The sequence below is a fragment of the Neopelma chrysocephalum genome, unplaced genomic scaffold (genome assembly GCF_003984885.1).
Source record: "Neopelma chrysocephalum unplaced genomic scaffold, ASM398488v2 Primary Assembly neopelma1_96773, whole genome shotgun sequence".
Classification (NCBI taxonomy): domain Eukaryota; kingdom Metazoa; phylum Chordata; class Aves; order Passeriformes; family Pipridae; genus Neopelma; species Neopelma chrysocephalum.
The window spans coordinates 475,518-495,966 of NW_020925417.1; the positions used below are offsets into that span (position 1 = coordinate 475,518).

Below are 20,449 nucleotides of genomic sequence, written 5' to 3' on the forward strand. Positions count from 1 at the left end.
GCTTCTTTTTAGCCATAAAATCACATGCATTTTGCTTTTAAAAACAGAACTTTTTTCATCCAAGGTTGTTTTTTTTTTTCCCTTGGCAAAACCGAAATATTTGCTTTGAAAAAATATTTATTTATTTTCAGAAACACTTGGGGTTTTTTTGAAAAAGACCTTTTTGTTGGACAATACCTGAGAACAAAGGTTTTCAATCAACTACAGATGAAAATAGATGCCTAGCTGTGGTAAGCCCAGGGCACCAGTAAAAATCAGCAGAGAGGGACGTATTTTTTACTATAAAGCCATTAGCACAAACTCCATCCTGTACTAAAATGGTGACATGACTACAGAATTAGTTTACATTTGAGAAGCTCTGTATGTGGACAGAATAAACTGAAAAATATATGTAAGTCAAGAAGTCAAAAAATTCAATTAAAATGTGAACAAATACATGTTTGAGTGACATTTTGGGTTAATCCTTGCCTGTCAGTTGGACTAAGTGTCCACAGCATTTCCAAAGGACTCATGAATTTTGCTTTTAATGCTTAATATTTGGCTAAATACATCACTGGAACTCACTACAAGTCTATTTACTGGAGTAGTAAATATATAAGTGGGACCCCTGGTGGCCTAGTGGTTAGCATGTGGGACTCTGATCGCTGCGACCCAGGTTCGAATCCCAGTCCCCTCGGCAGATGGAGCCTGTTAGCCCTGTGAGGCCATCCATCTATGAGAAGGTCACTCTAAACAAACCTACGTCCTGAGGACCTCACTGCCATTGTCCAAGCTCGCTTGGCCCCGGCAGATGAACCTTAGGATTAAAGGGTGGGCTCAGTTCAGCGCATGCTGTGTCTCACCTAAAAAATCCATTGCGCAGGCTGGAAAGGTAAAAGACCTTTCCCATAATCGTCGTTCACAAAGACTGGCCATTATTTAAATATATAAGTAACCCTAGAATCATTTTTATTATCACTTCCGAGAAAGGAAAAAAAGTTTTAGACAAATGCCACAATAAAATATGATCAAAAATCTCTGTGCTGCTCTTTCTGCATATAGGCATATTGTTTCTTGCTACTTTGGAAAAAAAAAATAAAATTACATCAGACGCAGAAATTCTTGTCCTAATACCACAAAACCTCCCATTAAAACTATGGAACTCTAGTTTGATGAGGTATTGCATAAAAAATCCAAGATTTTGGTTGAAAGTTAAAAATTAATGTTTCTTATGCAATCTTTGAGCTAATGCTTGGTATAGAAAAGTTGATGAAGTGCAGCAGAGGTAACACCAAAGCATGGAAGATAAGATCCCTCCTGACCAGGAATAAAATTCCAACTACATTTCTCCTCCTTGGGAAGTAGACAGTTTTCACACTGAATTCTCCTCATTTAAGCAAAAATAGTATCACACCACTGGTCAGAAAAGTCCTAATTCAGTGAGCAGTTAAAAAAAAAAAGACTTACTCCATAGAAAAAGATCAATAACTTCAGAGGCATGTTCCCAAAGGAAACAGAAAACATGCGGCAGATACTTTGCATGCATCCTCACTTGTGCCAGGAAAAAATCCACAAGTATCCTGAAAGACATCACTGGGTATTTTGTATATCATTGATCAAATTTATCACCTAACCACTTCCAAAAAGAGGGAGATAGAAAAAGACTGGATGGATTAGCAAGGTTTAATTCAATCAGTAAATCTTAAAAGGTGGAAGAACAACTGCAAAAAAAAAGAAAAAAAGACCATTGAAAACTACATACTCAGAAAGTTACAGTCTGGATACACTCAGAAAACTTTGGTACAGAAAACCACTTTCCTAAAAAAAAAAATTAATTTATATTGCATAACCATGTAAAAGACAGCTCATCTTTTCTGCATTAGGAATTCTTAAGGCTTTCTCCACGTGCAAACAAAACTTCTAAAAGGATTCCTGTTCCTCAAAACAAAAGTATGAAAAACCACATTGTACCTATGACTAAAAATCCTTCATTTCTCTCATGAATAAACAAAGAGCTATAAGAAAGCAAGAAATGTATAATCTCTATGTCTAAATCTGAGATGTTTCCTTGGATACAGTGCAAAACCAGTAGAGAATGTGTAGGCATCCTCTGAACAGTGTTTAATGTGAGAGTACTGTTCCTTGGAGGTCTAGAAAGGAATGTGGAAAAAGAAATTGTTGTTCTATAATAAGACTTCAGGAAGAGCCAGAAATAGTGGCCTGAAGATCACTTCTTAATTCAGTCTTAGCTTCTTGTAAAACTTTCTAAGTATCAAGTTTCAGCTCTGTTGGACATGGGCCTGGGTTTATTTTTTTTTCCTTTTCCTTTGTTTTGGAAAAATGAGAAGTGTGCAAAAAGCTTGAATTTATTACAATTACCTGTTTATTAGATCTTGCTTTCATACAGGGCATCATTGCTGTTGTATTTTAAGTATGATTTATATGAGATGGTGTACAACCTATTTTAAAAAACCCTCCACAGCACTGGTGAAAAATGAGTGTCCTAATATAAAAAAACTCCTGCTGGTTTAATTAATCAACCAGTTCTACCAGTTTGGGTTGAAGGTGTGACTCAAATGTGTTCTAAAGAAAAATAATCATAATCATAAATAATCATAAAAAAATAACAATCCAGGAGCTTCATAAATGTTATGAAGACATTCTGATACCTACTATCCCCACATCCCCACAGCAATTCTGCCCTCAATCACCTCATTGGAATTACTATGGTGTAATTACTCTTGGGAAGATGATATCAGAATCTGGCCATGTTAGCTGGAGTTTAACACTTCGGTTGTTTGAGACACAACAAGGGGAATGTGGCTGTCCCTGTGACAGGTTTTGTGAGTAACACGGAGAGTTTGGTCATTCAGGACATGAAAATTACTTCAATGCCTGTCGGACACTGACAAACCTGCTTCATTTGAAAATTACAGTTAATACGGAGACAAGCCCAGCCCTCCATTAAACAAATAGGAGATGTTATGTTTAAAAAGATGGGAAATTGGCTCAGCCCACATGAGGCCACTTTTACTATTGCTTCAACATCCCACCAGAAATGAATTCAGGTCAGCCTATAGCGTCTTTCCTCACAGTAAACCTTGATTTGAAGTAGGTTCTATGAATAAACAATAGGCTTTCAGTAGCATATGCTCTTTGTTTGAGGAAAAAACAAATGGTGATTTCAGCAAGTAAAACACCAAGTCTCCTCTCCTTCAGCAGAAGTCTCTCTAGCACTGTAATTAATGCTTGTACTTTTTGAAAAGTACACCAATAATTGCACCTAGCACATGCGTGTACACCACAAAATATAATATTCAGATAGATTATTTTCCATAGGGCATATATAAAATAACTTAAGAGAGAACAGTATGGGTACAGGTGCAGACAGATCCATGCTCCAAGCTTTTGAGTTGTCTCTATTGAACGTGAGGAGCTGCCTGGAAATGGCGTTTTGAGCCACACTGCTCCTGTCCCTTCTCATCCTTATCTGCTCCAGTCATCCCAACACCCACAGCTCCCAGGACAGAGCCAGTGTCTCTCCTTCCAGCATAGTACCAGTGCATTCCCACTGTCTCACGCAAACATACCCCTCAGAAGTGAAAAAATGAGGGCTGAAAAAAGGGGACGTGGTTATTCCCTATGACTGAACAGAGAAATAAAAGTACCAAGGGATAAATGTCAGGAAGAAAAAGACCTATTCAAGCTAAAGACAATGCTGGCAAGAATAAACAGGGGTATAAACTGGCCAAGAAGCAATTCAGGCTAGATGTTAGAATCAGGCTTAAAGAGAGCCATGACGGTCTTTGACTGTCCTCCAGAAGGAACTGTGAAGACAACAGGATTAAAAGAATTTTAAGTCAAGGCCTAAGATGGACCTGAAAAGACTCCATTATACCTTCTTTGTTAAGGTTTATGACTATGACTCATTACCATTCTACATTTTATTCAAATTTCACATGTCCTCTCACATTGCTAAGGCAGAAATATGCATGTCAGAGAATTACATGTCAAAACACAAAGGTTTGTAACCTCTTTCCATAAAATTTCACATCTACAAAGCACAAGTTCCTGCAATTTCATTCTCTTCAAAGCTGGAAGGGACAAGAAACCAGACAGAGCTGATGTGAGACCCAGGGTTCAATAAGTACTTTGAAACACATTTCCCTAAGTAAAGACTTTTAAATGTTTCCAAAAAATGCAGGTGTGCAAATTACTTCTGATACAGATGGGAGTTATGTTTCCAGTATCCCCTCAATCACTGTTAAACACCCCCACAAGCATTTTTCAGCTCATAAAAGCTTTATGAGCTGAAAAGTTCCTTCAGGTTTGGGTTTGGGTATTTTTTTTCTTATTTCCAGCTGCTAATCCAATACCTTCCAGCACCAGCATCAGTCCTCAGTACTACAACACACGGAGCTATGAGGATACAACAGGGTACAAGTTGGCAAGTTTTGCATACTCACAGTGAAAGACAAACTTCTCTGTCCCCTCTGATGACATGGAAAGCTGTTTAAGTGGTAATACCTCACAATGCAGGGGATATTTTTCTTTCTTGCTTCCACAACATGGTCATAATCCCAAGGGAATAGCCTCCAGTTCCACCCAAGCAGATGAAAGTCCCAAGCTCCTTTCATTATGAAACATGTCCTTTTTGTGGTATAAAAAGGGACATTTCCCCATGTACAAATATATTTTCCCCATTAATTGAAACACCTGCCCATGTGCCACAGGCTGTCAGAGAAAACACGTCTTATTACCCTCATTAATTTGTGCACCTGCCTCACGCTTGACCACATGGAAGTGCAAGGATTGTTTGTACAATACATTTTCTCAGTGAAAACTGCTGTATTCTTACACAAACAAGCAGTTTAATCTATTCAGCTGTGTGTTCTTTCTTATTAGCACTTGAAGGCATTTTCCAGAATTTAAGCTAATGAGCTTGACCTTCCATCAGGACTCCAAATTACTTCTGTTTCCACAGTATTTATTTTTTTAATCTAAAAGTAACTGAAATTTCCTTTATGAAAGTTTTAATTGATTGCAAGGATACATTTTGAAGGCTAGGAGTATAGCTATTTACCTCTTGGATAAGAAAAGTACTCTTCTAGGAGAAACGTTTTCTGGTCTAATAAATGTAAGGGCTTAATGTGCTAAAGGAATGAAAATATTTAATATCACGTTTCAGTTCTATATTGTGCACTTCATACTAAGGAGGATGTGTGTCTAAGACAGACTAATACCCTTGCCACCATATTTAAATCAATTTAACCCAGTCAACATTCAACAACTATCCAGTGTAGCTTGAATTTACAGCAATAATGAGGAATAATATATCCCCCACATTGCATACATCCATAACACATTCCATACACCAGTAGCACATTCTAGCCAAAAACTTCAAAGTGCCTCAGCAAAGTTGGTGCCAGTTTAGGGAGGGTTTGAGAATGAGAAGAAAGGCACAAAAAAGTCCTTCCTGCTTCTCCCTCTACCTGTGCATGGCCACAGGTGGACTCACCCGAGCCAGTGCTGCTCCCACTACACTCCACAGGAGGTAGGACACCCACCAAGGGCAAAGGGGCCCCTGTTCTCCGTGGCATACACTCTGTCCTGCTTGCTGGAAACTGCTAAAATTGTCTGCAACCCTCAAAAATCCACCCATTTACTCAGACTCTTCGCTCCCACGTGGAATATAAAACACTGCTCCTGACTAACAAAGCCTAATAGCACCTCCATGAAGCACTTAAATATTATTATGCCTGAGCTACAGATGGCACATGGAGCTGCAGAGAGCAATATTAAGCTGTGCTGGTGTAACAGCAAGTTTTTGTTGTAATTGAGTGACACGGCTGATAGGAAACAAACCACGGTGCTGAATTTCTGCTCCACCATGAAACTGTTGCTCCTGGCAAAAGCTGGATAACAAGGAGGGGAAGAAAGAGGGGGAATATTAATCTCATAAATAGTTCCTGCACTTGTGCATACACAGAAATGAAATTATTATATTAATTTATAGGCAATACCATCTATATTGCAAACCTCTCATTATTATTCCTATTTGAAATAGTTGTTTTTTGAAGGGCTTTGGAAAGCAAGCTATCTTTTCTCAGGAGGCACTTTTGGACTCTTGACTCAAAGGTCAAGAAGACCTTTGCATATAACATTCACTAATTAATTTTAAGAATGCTATATTACCTTGAAACATGACAAAGGAGGAAAAACTTTTGTTTTATCAGAGAGATGTAAGGATGAAAACCATATTTCTAGTTCCCATCCAACTGAGAATAACAAGCCAGAGCTACAGTTTATGTAGTTCCTTGTGAATGAGGAGCAATTCTCAAATAAAAAGTGATGGAATACAAAGTTAGACCATGTCCTAGTGAAAGGCATATATAGTAATATTTGCCAAATTCGCTCCTCTTCATCACTTCATATACACATTTTCTTCAATACAAAGAAAAGTTTATGGACTGAGGAAAAATGAAGTGAAAATGAGCTTGACAGGATTTTTCAGATGCAGTCTTTCATTTCTGTAGAAACAAAAGAAAACACCAATCCAAATCCTCAGACAGAATAAATCTTTGGCCTCTCTGACTTAAGTTGTGGTAAGTAAGTAGGTATAGAGTGCCTTTTCTCTGTGGAAACATAAGTGGTGGAATTCTCACTGGTGGGGTCTGAAAACAGAAAAATAAAGAAAACTTCATTTTAACCTTGCACTGGATACATGAAGCTCCCTATGTTTAAAGAGAATACAAATAGTGCCATATTGTGACTTTAATATTTCAAGAAAATAAGGGTTTTTTCCTATGTTCATAGACTAAAAAATTTTTAAAGGTAGATTTTTTAAGGATGTATAATTTAGGTCTGCTTATAAAGATGCTGACACATAAGCACATATGTAGATGGGAAATGCACACACGGTTTTGAAAGTTTGTGAAGATGAAGAAGGCAAATCCTGGAGACAGTTTGGCCTAAAGACTTGATCACCCAAGGGAAAGCAAGAGTAGCTATGAAGAGGATTTAAGTATTGATCCACTGTCCCTTAGATAATCCAGTTTGAACTAAATCCTGATTTAATGAATCACAGTACACACATAATTCTGGAAAAAAATTGTGTAAAATAAGACTGTCCTTGATGTATATGCAGAGAAATCCTACATCCACATCCTTCCAAATCATCTTCCTTCTCTCCATCTCCTTGGAATATGCAGCTGTCCAGTACAACCCACTCTCCCTTTTGCAATAAACCGCAGTATAACTAAAAAATCTAACAGGAAAAACACTACACAGTGCAACTATTCATTTTTAAGTCAAATTAATCAAATTTCCACAGGTACAGAAGTATTTATTATGTGGCTTAACTCTAGTCTTCAGAAGTTCCCCTTCTGCTCTGACTTACAGGACTTGTCTCACTTCAAGGCATTGATAACACATAAAGCTTCAGATAAAATAATGATAATATACCACAGAAACAAAAGGAGTGTTTAAATGTTAGGACAACAGAACTATCATTTTCTGAAATAGAAGGCTGTTGATATAACTTGTGCAGATCTACAACTTGTAAATATAAAGTCGGATGAAAACCATAAAGTGAATAAAGATACAAAACCACTGCATGAAAAGTCCAGCCAGGATATGGCATATCTCAAGGAAACCACTGCTGATTTTTAATTTTTGAATGGAACCTTACCAAGCCCAAACCTGAGGAAATCATCCAAGAGTCCCATAAATTATGGATTCTGTTGGATGAGTTCTTCAGAGAACCAGTCAGAAAACAGTTTCTTATGTAACCATTCAAAAGCAATGCATGTGGTTAAGGTATATAAGACATAGGATCCATTTTTACTGTCTTCCTTAAAAAAAAATTATTATGCAGCTATAAAATAATTAAACAGAATAAAACATTGAACCTAACAACATTCTGTGCTTTGTCCTGCTTGTCAGTTCTTTCACATTTCATTTTAAAAAGTAAGGTTTTACCAAGACATCTTTAAATAGTAGTCAGTTAACAGGCTTCTTTAATGTGAAATTGCATAGCCTTCAGCTATTTCATTATGGAGATATATTCACCATAAAACCCAGCAGTTCATTACTACTTTAGAAGTTTCTGTTCTGGATACCCATGGAATTGAAGCTACATACACATGTACAGAACCATCAGCCAAAAAATGTGGTAGTATTAAAAATTATGTCAATTTGCATCACATATTCTCTAAAACCGATTTTAAAAAATACCATGATACGATACAAAAACATGAAAAAAAAACCCTTCTCCCAAATCACAGGAGGCAGTAGAGTGCTTTAACCATTTTTTAGCTGACTCCACTGTACATGGCATTGTTAATTGCTACAGACTAATGGAATGTTAAAATAATCTGGCACTGGGTTTAGGACTAGTAATGCATGGAATGGAAGCTGTGAAATTAAAATGCTTGTTTCACAGATAGCTGAAGTTAAATCAGTGACTTGACAACATTAAATAAGAAAAGTAGACTATAGCCATCATGACTTTTAAGAGAAAATACCACAGTTTCATATTCATTCTTACATAGAAATTAATCTTACTGCAAAGCAAATGTAACATACATTTCTGAGGGCTTTTTATTGGATAGGAAAAGAGACCTACCAATATTCAGTAAGTTGCTGTCTAGATAAAAATGGTACTTTGCATCCTTCAGTCATCCAAGCAACATCTCCAATATATCCTAAAGGACACCTCTTTGTTATGACAAACTGTCCATTCTGGTGGACTGCAGGTCTAAAAGGTAAAATCTTACCTGTGTCATTGCCTGTGATTTGAATAACATACATTCTTATGTCATTGTCAGGGTGTGAAGTAGAAGGAGAGACCTCCTGATGTTGCAAAGCCTCTGTGGCCTCCTGCACCCTGGGTGGTGCTGTTGGCCGTACCACTGCCGTGGCTGTGGATGCTGTGAAATATTCCTTGTCGATCTCCGGCTCTGATGTCTTTCCTGTCAGATCCTCATCAGCAGTGGCTTTACTGGGAGAAACAGACTCGTCAATGATGATGATGTCATGGCTCGTTACCTCCTCTTCTTCCTCAGGGATGATACGAGGGGACTTTTGAGTGACTAAATGTTTGGATGCCGATGTGGGCTGAGTTTTGTCTACAGCACTAGCGGAACGTGTTACACCGGTGAGGATTGTAGCCTTATCTGTTGCCATAGCGGTAAATACTGGCTTGATTTCTTCAGGTTCCTCAGTCATTCCTGAACCTTCTGTGGTTTGGCTTGGAGAAGCTCCCAAGGTCAGATGAGTGATGCTTTCCACAGTGGAACGGCCTGTCAGCACTGTACGAGGAGGTAACACAGGTTCCCAGGTCACTGCATCCCTGTCTACTTCCCTGCTGGGAGTTCCTTGACTTTCCTGGGTACCAGCTGTCATGGGCATCACCTCAGTGACCTTCTGCTCTTCATCAGTAGCAGTCTCAGCTTTTGGAGGCACTGTGAGGTGCAAGGTCCTGGTACTGGTTTCATCAGGTCTCAGAACTCCTCCATGGTCTGTGAACTCCACTGCAGGCACTGGTACTTCTGTTGCTGGATATGTCTCATCGTAGGCTGAACCTGTCTCATCCTGCTTCTCATTAACAGGTGTTGGAGATGATTCCGATCCTGGTGCTGTCCTTTGTTCATATGGTTGGACAGATGTCACAGATAAGGTTGATTCTCTGGCAGTTCCTGGCTCATCTTGATCTTTTGTGGAGGGTTCCTCTGGGAACATCTCCCTGTGTTTTGCAGTTGTTTCTGTTGCTTCTGCATGAAAGATACCATCAAAAGGAGTCTGATCAGTAACTGGCATATCTCTAATGACCTCACTTTCTACAGTAACTGGAACTAGGGAAGCATCATGTTCTTTCTGTGGGATTGCAGTATCTACCTCTGTTACATCTGTAAATAGAATAGTTCCCTTTGTCCCTGATGTTTCATCTCCTTCGTGCTCAGTTACCCCCACAGCTCTGACCATAGCACTTGGCCATACAGTAACACTTGAGGAGCTAAAGGACCCTATTGTTGCGTTACTTTCTTCCACTGGTATTTTGGATACTGTAGTCATTTCCAAATCCAAAGAGCTGCTTGTGTGGGAGACACCTGTAGTATGTCTACTCTGACCAAAATCAGTTGATACCACTTCCTCATCACTCGTGGTCTCCCCAGGCTCCATGTTTGTCTCAGTTTCATCTGTAACTGCTGAAATTGGAGCTCCTGGGTGCATTGTATATTCTGCAGTCTGCCCAGAAAATGCCGTAGGCTCAATTCCAGAGACACCCTCCTCTGTACCTAACTCAAGGATTTCCTCAGTGTGAGATGACTCCTCTGTCATATACCCCTGATATTCATCTGTTGGCAGCCACATTTCAGGAGCTGGAGGAGCCTGTGTGAACTTCTCCCTTACAGAACATCCCTCAGACTCTGCTGCAGCACAGGGAGGGATGATGGCTGTGGCAAGAGGGGTCTTAATGTCCGTTGTTCTCATTTCTGGTTCCTTTGTTTTTCCCTCCTCCTTTGAAAAGGTTGATGCTTCCATCTGCTGAGATGAAGGGATAACTAATGTGCTTTCTCCAAGGCTTGGTGGGGAATCAGTGCTTCCTGAGGCAGCCTCACATTCTGTTTGACCAACACATGTTACAGAAAAGGATACAGGTGTCCCAGGTGACAGGGTAGGCTGCACATTTCTCAGGTCCTCTCTGCTTCCTTGGGCCGATGCCTCACTATCAAACGCCATTGTAGAACTAAATTTAACAAATAGTGTTGACCCACTTGCTGAAGAAAATTGTCCAGTGGTTACTGCATGCTCATCTAAGAGTGTCTCTGATGCAGCAGACTCTTCTGATTCTCGGACACTACCTGTAGCCATGCCAGAAACTCTGTCAGGCACAACAGTGTACATGCCCTCACTGCCCTCCCCCTCTGCAGTAAGATCATACTGATCGGTGAACAAAGCTTTAGGGATTACAACAGTTGTAAGTTTCTTGTCAGATTTTGCCTCCATTGATTTTTTGGTGGGTTCTCGTGTTGAGTGGGCACCATGATACACATTCTCTTTTGTTAGTGAAAGTGAAGCCCCTGATCTGGGAGACTCTCTCCGGGAAGTCAGTAACAAGCTATCTGTAGCTGTCATCACAGGCCCCACTTCTATTTGCTCAGTTTGATTATCAACATCATGTTTTTGTGCATCTCCTGTGTCAGTATCTTCCCAAAAACCAGTAGAACTCTTATCTACAGCTGTGCTATCCTGAAAAATTATAGAGGTCAAGAAAGCGTCCTCAATGCTTTCAGACCTACCTTGCTCCTCACGCAGTTCTGCTTCAGAGTAAGTGTGGTCCAATTCCAAAGCTGCAGATATGCTTTCTGTTAGCTTGGGGAAAACATATTCAGTCCTTCCCAGCGTATAGTAAGTGCTTATTTCACCATCTGTGACAGTCTGAGGTAGAAGGGTGGTTAACTGAATGTTCTCCATAAGCACCTCCATCTCACTTTTTTCTTCAGCCAGTTCAGTAGTTGTTTCTATGTCTTCCTCACTCTCTGGGGTTGTTTCCTCCCAGTCAGAGGCCTCTGTTTGGGTGTCAGGCGCTTCAGTAATCGGAGTCTCAAAGACAGGAGGTTTAAAGGTAACTTCAGCAGGTAGCGATTTCACACTGTCAGTTTTCAGAGATGTCACAGGCTCAAAAGTTGTAGGCTGTGTGGTGACTTTTTTACCTTAAAAAAGGGGGGAAAGAAAGAGTTAAGGAATCATTCAATCAGAACACAAATGACTGTTACATTAATTCAGTTTGAACATTCCCAACAAAAACTAAATGCCACACTAAGAAATAAGTGTGAAGGTCAAAGGCTTTAGATAGTTGTTGAGAGCTTTGAATGACACACAATAACACAATATTAAGCTGTAGAACATCTAACTCAAAGTCAGATGAAGTGAGAAGAGTAGCAGTATTCTCCACATTTTTTTTATTTATGTAATTACTCCTGGAAGTCCTTGTGCTACACGAGTACCCATCAGAGAGCTCAGTGCTGATCTGGGAATATAACATTTTATTTCATAATATCACGAATGAGTGGAGCTGCAAACCTGCGGGTTTTCTTCAAAGTTTGCTGCAGCGTCCAACCCAAATGCATAAAGAGACTGAAAAATTGCTTTAGCTTATTTTCAGCATATAATTACAAATTGCAAAGAGGAAACCTCACTAGAGTGAGGGAGTGGCTAATCAGTAGGATCAAGCATGCCATCAAAAAGTACTGCATTTAAATTCTGCTGAGAGAAATTTATTATGGGGAAAGGTGAGAATGGTAAACCAGCCATTAAGATCATAAACTTAATACTATAATGATGTTGATCTTTGGAAAACACTTCAAAGATCTGAAGTGTTCAGAAACTACTCCACACACAGAAATGTTTCTATGGGAGTGCTGGACATGAAAAGGCAGAGTGTTGAACCGTCCGGATGGTGGCCAGAGTAAGGGGGTAGCTGTCCTAGACCCATAGAAGATGCAAAGGAAGGTCCTTCAGTGAACCAAATTGAGATGTTTTAAAGAATCTTGTTGCCTCGCTCCTTATCCGCTCCTTCTATCCCAGATTTCCATTACTATCTGAGGAGGAAATGTGTGCCAGCACTGCAAGGCCTGTCAGCAGATTTTAAATTCCTGAAAAAGGTGAGTCTGTGCTCTGAAAACAGGTTTTACTTGGGAAAAACCCAGGGTGGGAACATCTTTCCTTCTGCCAGTCTTCCAGGTCAGGAATCTTCAGAGGGGCAATAGGAACATTCAGGTGGAAGTTGTGAATGTCTTAAATAAGTGCCATTAATTGCTAAGTGACTGAGAGCCAAAAGCCTTATAAGGACACAAATAGAGTAAAATACAGTCTCTAAATCACAATAAGCATATGAAGAATGTATTAAACAGGTCATGTGTATGAGGACTCTCTGCTTACCAGACAGACACAACTACACTACAACTTCTTGAAAAACAAAATATTGCTCAGCTTTTAAGGGAGCAAAGAACTCTATTCCAGTCACAGGCAGAAATCAAAATAATTCCACTGTTTTACAATTTATACTCAAGCATAAGGAGCATGTATGTACAAATCAGTGCTTTTCACACACCCGTGACTCATTAGGTGCCCCATTGACAGCTGTAGATATGAATTCCACACATGTAAGTCAGAGTCACACAAATATTTGTTTAATTTCATGCACCAAGCTTTGAAAATGTCACCTTTGCAAGAGACCTAATTGATTTACCCTAGAGTAGAAAGGCTTGCCAGAGGGTGACTGATTACAGAGAAAAAAGAGTTGATAGTTCAACTTTCATGCATGAGAAGTGAAAGTGAAAAGGAAATTATGAGGGTAGGAAAATATGATATTGCTATGTTTAGAAGTGGTGGTGGTCTTTACCAGCAGAAAGAAGAATGGATTATTATCCCTACTATATGTTAAATCTTGTTGTGGTTTTACAAAGAAGACTTAGCTACTTATATAGAGAGATTTCTTTCCAGTAAATAAAAAAATTCAGTTGAGCAAAAAGGAGTAAAGTTGTTGAAATCCCACCAAGCAAAAGCACAGTCTTAAGACAAGAGATTTTTGTGTTTTGGGGTTCTACTGCCTCAAGTGGATCTTTGTTGTTTTCAATGCCGATGTGATTCAAGTATGAGATGGCACTTCCAAGAATCGAGAAATCCTTGCAATTTCCCCCGCCCCCCTCTGCTTGCATAAGGCTGGTTTAAACCACACAAGTTTTATTTTATAACTGGGCAGCAAAGGGTGTACACAAGTGCTGTGTGCTACTGTAGCCCTTAAAATTTCTACCAAAGAACTCACCAATTTTTTTTCCTTTAACAGCTATTTTTTTATGGCAAAACGGAAAGGAAACAGCCCAGTCTCAAACTCTCCCTTGTAATCATGGGATCAGTTTCCTTAACGCAGATGGAATTGGTTTTGCAGCCAACACAAACACTCATTCAGACTCCAGTTGCCATACTCTAAGTGACTATCAAGTTCACTGTTTGAAGGAATATGAAAACGTAATACCCTCTCACAAAGTTAGAAAATGAGGGCATGGGAACAGACTTTAAAACCTGCAGAAAAAAAAAAGGTAACTTTATTTCATCACTGCTGGGAAGTCGTGTATACTTACTCAGAACCACTTACGTAGCTTCCAAATTTCCAAGAAATGCTTGGAAGTCCCAAAAGTTCACATATTTATGCCAGAGATGCAGTTATTTATTGTTCATGACTCATTATCTGCCAATTACTTAACAAAATAGGTGTATATTTATTATGCAAACCTGAAAAAACACTGAGTGTATTTTATTTGCTTATATTAAGAAATGAATAAATAACTATTAGATTCATATAGTAGTAAGAGGCGAGCCCACATTTTCTAAGAGTTTATCAATAAACAGCCAAATTTTCTCCCATGGAAACTGTGTGCAGTTCAGCTCTGTTAAAATCAACTATAGGACCTCTAAAATCACTTTGTCATAAACACGACATGTAAGTTTTTTTCATAGAGGTTTGCAAACTTATTTGAGTGGATAAAAAAAATTGTGCTGCTTCAATAAGAAATCTGTCAGTGTTATATTTTTTTTCTGTGGGAAAAGAAAAACAAAACAAAGAGGAGGTTGCTTTTTAATAGGCAACATGAGTTTGAATGCTATCTGCTCCATCCAGATGTTTTGCATTACTGTACTCATTGCATCATGCGTGCAATGTGCTATCTCCTTTGTCCTCCTCCTGATTCAAGACATGAGGCAGATTTTCCTAATAAATTTCATGAACATATTAGCAGCAAGAAAGCAAATTATCTCACCAACAGCTGCTCATATCAAAGACTGTCTTTTTTTTTTTTTAATCGAGTCCTTTTATACTGAACAACCTGCACGAGGATGATTTTGGAAGGACTACGTGACTTTGCAGAGATACTACCTTTTTTTCTCTCTTTATTGTATAGAATTTTCTTCCTCTGTTGTTTAAATAAGGATTCAAAATAATGAATCAATATTAAAACAATATTTTTTCAAGAAAATCAAGCTGCCCAACTTTAGATACAGTTTTATTTTGTAATTACCAAGTAAGGATTTTAATGTGTTCTGTGCTGTTTAATAATAATTTCAGGATATACAGGTGTACTTTCTGGAGAAGTAATGCTTATCTTGAAGATTATATATATATTACGATTTATATATACGCTTTTTCAGCATTACCAGTTCCAAAAAATCTTTTCTTATATACTTAACTTGAACCACTTGAGCAGTTTTTCTGCACTCAGAAATATTGTTTGCATGTTTACATTCAGGTATGTTCCTAAAAACCTGGCAGAAGAACAGAGACTCTATAGACAAAGATTGCTCTGAGTCATTGCCAACAGCCAAAACAACAAAAATTGTTTTAAGTGGGAACAAAACATGAAAATAGTGAATTCTTCCTGTGAATTACAGACAAAATTAATTATTAGAAAATATCAGTAAAAAATAATAGTTTAATATCTTCCAGCCCAATTTGAGTATGATGCCTATGCAGAAATCTGCTCTGTTTAGTCTTTATGTATTTTTTTGTGTCAATTTGTTAAGTTCGTTCTGTGTGTCTGTCCCTTCCCTGCTACCAACCCTGGCAGAGAGGACAGTCTTGAATGTTCCCCTGACTCCAAGAGCTTTGCTAACTGGGGTTTAAACTACTGGCAGAACCTTCCAAACTGGACAAGTCTAAGTTTAAGAACAGATTAAGAAACAAAAATAAAATAAAACAAAAAAAAATAAAATCAAACAAAACAAAATAAAATAAAATAGTACTCTGAGTTACAGACTGAGCAAGAAACCTCTGATTATGATGCTGACTCAGTACCTGCTCCTTCACGCCTTTCCAGAAGCAGGTTGGTGCACAGGGAATGTAGAATTGTGTTCATAAATAATGAGATCTTTTGTAGAATAACGAGAATCCAAAATCTGACCCTGCAGCTGTACGAATTTCTCTCTAACTCCAGGTGTATACTCCCACTTACCAAGATTGTGTTTTTTGATGTCAAAATCAAAAACCAAGTGTAATGAGAAAAATATGAAAATCTAAATGCAGTGTCCATTGCACAAAATATGTACAATATCAGAGAAAACCAGTAGGATTCTTATAAAAACACAAATTTGGAAGCTATCAGTCTATCTTATCTGTAAGAAAAATACTTATAACGAAGTCATGCATTCTCTTCACACCATTGCCCAAGGTCTTTTCTTCCAGCTAACAAAACAGCAGAGGCAGCAGCTCTTTTAGCTCTGTGAACACAAACACTCTTAAGTAAAACCACTTGCTGTTTCATAACATCTGAAGTCAGATGGTTAAAGGGGGAAAGATATGTTATCTCCTGGTTTCCCCACATGCAAGTATAGTTCTGTGAACGAATTATAACATGCCAATCTACCCACAAAGGAGCAATAGCAAAAAAAACCCATTTCTCTTTCCTCATTATTTATAATAAAACTGCCAAAGAGGAACAAAAAAAAAAAGAATAAACCAGCAAGCCCCTTTAGTCAGCTCTTCCTAATTAAATATGTATCCCAGCACCAAATAAAAGCAACAATCTTTGCTTCATGACTGCAAAAAAACAATTGAAGGATGAAAAGAGCCAAGATTGTCACTTGGGGAAGAATTGACAGCAAAATTCTTGCTGCTTTGCTCTCCCCACCTGGTGTGAAAGGAGCAAAATCACCCTAGTGGTGCCCATTCCCTGCAGCAGTGAGCAAAGAGCATAACCATTTTATCTTTCCTGCCCATGAACACCTAAAGTGATGAAACTTTTGCTTCTTCACCTTATTGCTCCTAATCTTGCCCTTGTTACCTGACCCATTCAGTGACCTGAGGGAACGAAAGAAAAATGCCTCCAGCTCTGTCTTCTTCTCTTTTCTCTCTCCCTTTTAATTTGCACTTAGAGGTTACTCTTAAAGCACCCAGTTTTGAGTCACTCAGATATAAGCAAGTTCACTTGCTCTGGCAGAACTCCTCAAGCTCCACCTCCTGAGGCTCCCAGCAGTTGCTCCACACACGTCAGTTAGATTGATAAATTGGGTTTTCTGTGTTCCTACATTTAAAAGGTCAAGCTGCACCCGACCACCTCCTTCTCAGGGTGAGGTACTAGTGAGGTGTTATGGCACAGTTATTTGAAGTGGATTGAGATTTTTCTTGCCATTTTCAGCATTGCTTGACTGACTTCTCAAAATCCCAAGGCAGAGTGAGGTGAGAAACCTGCAGTGAGCTGTCAGTGTATGCAGCCTCTGTGCCTGTTGCTATAAACCCAGCAGGGACCTGCAGGGACTTATTACTCCCACACCTAGTTCAAGGTATTACTGGGGATCTCTGCAGCTATAACTCCATATCTGAGAGAAGCACAGAGATCTGCCTTCTTAGGAAAGTAATAAAGGGCTGGAGAGTTGTTATCTGGCGGTAGCTGTCTTGGTAAGGTGGCTTAATCCCCTTGCATATCTTCACCTTCACAGAGGGGAAAGGCAGCTAGAGCAGAGCCAACAGCCTTGTACACACTGCGGTCAGTGCCATGACCTAGAGGTGCTTGCCTGCTCAAAGACATCTGCCCATTCTGATAGTGGGTTGTGAAATGGTGGAGCACACTGGCTTTATTATGCCCAGCACTCCACTACCTTTCATATAAGACAAAACTTCTCTTTTTTCCTCTCTTCAGGTCAGCAATTTTGCTCCCTGGGTATCACCACCACACCCTAGGTCTTCACTGTTCTGTGGTTATTTCCAAGCTGATCAGAAATCCACAGATCTCCTGTAATGCAGTCCCTGACATCAGGTTGGAAACAATTCCCTCATCCGGGAAATAGCTGGGACACGCAGCTACCGACGGTTGCTGTGGAGAAGAACAGGACTGCCCAGTTATTCAAAGTTTTCCAGGCTAAGTCACATGCAGGAAAAGGGAAGACAAAGTTTCCTTTGCCAGCTATTGAGCTGTGCCTAAGAGTCTTATCCTTCCTGCTGCCAGACAAGCGGAGCACTGTGGGTGTTTCCTGAGGCTCTGTCTGCAGTTGTGGTGGCTCTTCCTGTAGAACCTCTCGAAACAGGGACTACATATTATGGAGATCATCATTCCCTATATTTCTTCTATGAAATCATGCTCTGATTTTGAGCTTTAGGTGGATGAAGTATCAAAGCCAGATGCCCTCAGTCCCAAACAGTTGTTAACTTGGATATACCCTTGATGATACTGTGTTGGAACAATCAGAACAACATGAACTCCATTCCCAATGAACACACATGGCAACACCATCCTAGAACTGGAATTTCACAATCCCCAGCTAAAATTAAGTCGTGGTGCCAAACCAAAGTGGTATAACCAAAGAGAAACAATAAAGGCGTGTGAAACTGAGTCAAAATGAAAGAGCAAAATGTGAGAGGAAAATGGGACAAATCCAGAGTGAAACGGTCAACACATGTTTTGAGTCAAGTAAAAAAATGTTTTGTTGAGAAGTTTGCCAAGATCAATACAGGTCTGTAAAACAGTTCGTAAATCAGTGTTTCTCAGCAAAATGGGGATTTACATTTCAAAAATTCAACGACTTCCGTGTACAAAGCTCATCAAGTTCAGTTTTGTTGCAGGTATGTAAGGAAAAAAAACTTTGCATACATTTTGATTAGTGCATTTCTGGAGTGCAAATTGTTCTGCAGATGTTGTAGGATAAAGTGGCCCATCCAAAGTCAGCTGAAGTCTAATTTCTACTCAAACCAGTGGATTAGGTCTGGAAAGTATGGGGGCTGAGGGATTGGATTAAATAAATACCCTATAGCTTTATGCAAGAAGTATTAAATAGGTACATATTAAAGAGGATTTTTTAATGATAAAATGTTTTAACCTCTTAAAAATTAACATAGGTGCTCTGCTTTCTTCTAAAAGAAAAAAAAAAAAAGAAACCACAACATTAATATATTACAAGTCCTCTATATTAACACTTGAAAAACCTTTTCTGTGATGATGCCTCCAAGGAGCTGCAAGTACTTAATCATATGTCTAACCTGAACCTTTTTCAGGCCTCATCAGATACAAGATTAGGTATCTCTCAGGAAAAAAAAAAAAAAAAAGAAATAAAAGGTCTGGCAAAAGCCTTGGAGGAATGAAATGAAACACACAGATAATGTTTCAGAAGCTCAGAGCCATGTGGCTTCTGCAGAGTGAAAAGTACTTGTGATCAAAGAGATGAAGTTTTCAGGTTTTCTAACAAGACTTTCTGATTTCAAATCATGTATTATTAGTCTAGGACACTCTTATTTTCATAAAGTCAAGACACTTCATACCATGTAATTTTGTAACCAAAACACTGCTGAAGTTAAAATCCTGAACTTAACTGTGCTGTTAAAAGTTGTCCAGGTTGGCTGCTTTATTGAAGCTAGTGCATATAATTTTAAAATTTAATTTACTTCCTGGATCTTTTGTATATTTTAATATATGATTCCTTTTAAAAAAGTAAGCAAAATGTTCAAAATATGGATTGAAGTTTCTTTCAACTGCAAATTAAAATTAATATTTTGAGATTTTTTTCCACCAAAGAGACTTTTAATCACAGAATAAGGGTGAAGAGTCTAAGCAAGGATGAAGGAGGAGATATTCCCCTTCTTAAATACATGTTTTGTCTTTGTGATGACTAAAACAGGTGCCTGGTTTGCCACAAATCTGTTGTGGTGTGACTGGGCATTCAGGTGAGGAGGGAAAGAGCAATGTAATGTGAGACACATAATTAAGGGCTATGAGCACTGAATTGGGGTTATAGGAAAAGCCAAGGGCTTTGGGAGCATAGTTTTGTTGTCACGCACTGTGGAAATCTCTCTGTAAAAGCTTCACATTGACCTAAAAGCAGCCAGAGCTGGGGAATGGTGGGTTTTGTGATGGACTAACGCACCGAAACTTTGAAACAGAGATAATGGAAAGTTTTGGAAGACACTTCTGGACAAAAGATGGTTTGAAACGAAGACTTTAAATTCAAGCCTTCTCCTCTCATGCAGGACCATTTTTTTCACTCTCTCCCTTTTTCTGTCCCAAGAGAGGGACTGGTTCCAAGGCTCCAGTGGGAGAGAGTGACTCACTCCAAAGCCACTGCATCAGGCAGCTGCTGGAGATGTGGAGGACCAAGATGCCAGAAACTGAGTCTTATTACCCACCACGCGCATAAATCTTTTAGCAAGAGCAGTGAGGAGTCACAGCTGGTTCCTGTGGGGTCCCAAGCACCTTCTGAGAGGGGGAGAGAACTTTCAGTAACTTCTGAAATATTCAGTAGACAGGCTCTCTGAAGGAGGGTACAGCATTACACTCCTGCATTTCCCTATATAAAACCAGATGTATGGCAAAACCTGAGTCATGTAGCTAGCAGTGTTTTATTAATTCTGATGTAATGTTGCTTGTAATTAAAATTGCTAAAGAGCAGCTCACTCTTTATCAAATTGTGTTGGTCCTATTTAGTCTTA

General features: G+C 39.1%; 1 protein-coding gene across 1 annotated transcript in view; it reads right to left on the reverse strand.

Annotated features, from left to right (window-relative positions):
- LOC113981790 (versican core protein-like) overlaps positions 1-20,449 on the reverse strand; it is a 112,992-nt gene that overhangs the window by 55,010 nt on the left and 37,533 nt on the right. The window contains exon 7 of the mRNA XM_027709378.1: positions 8,757-11,696. Within this exon, the coding sequence (XP_027565179.1) occupies positions 8,757-11,696 (2,940 nt within the window). The remainder of the gene's footprint in view (positions 1-8,756; positions 11,697-20,449) is intronic.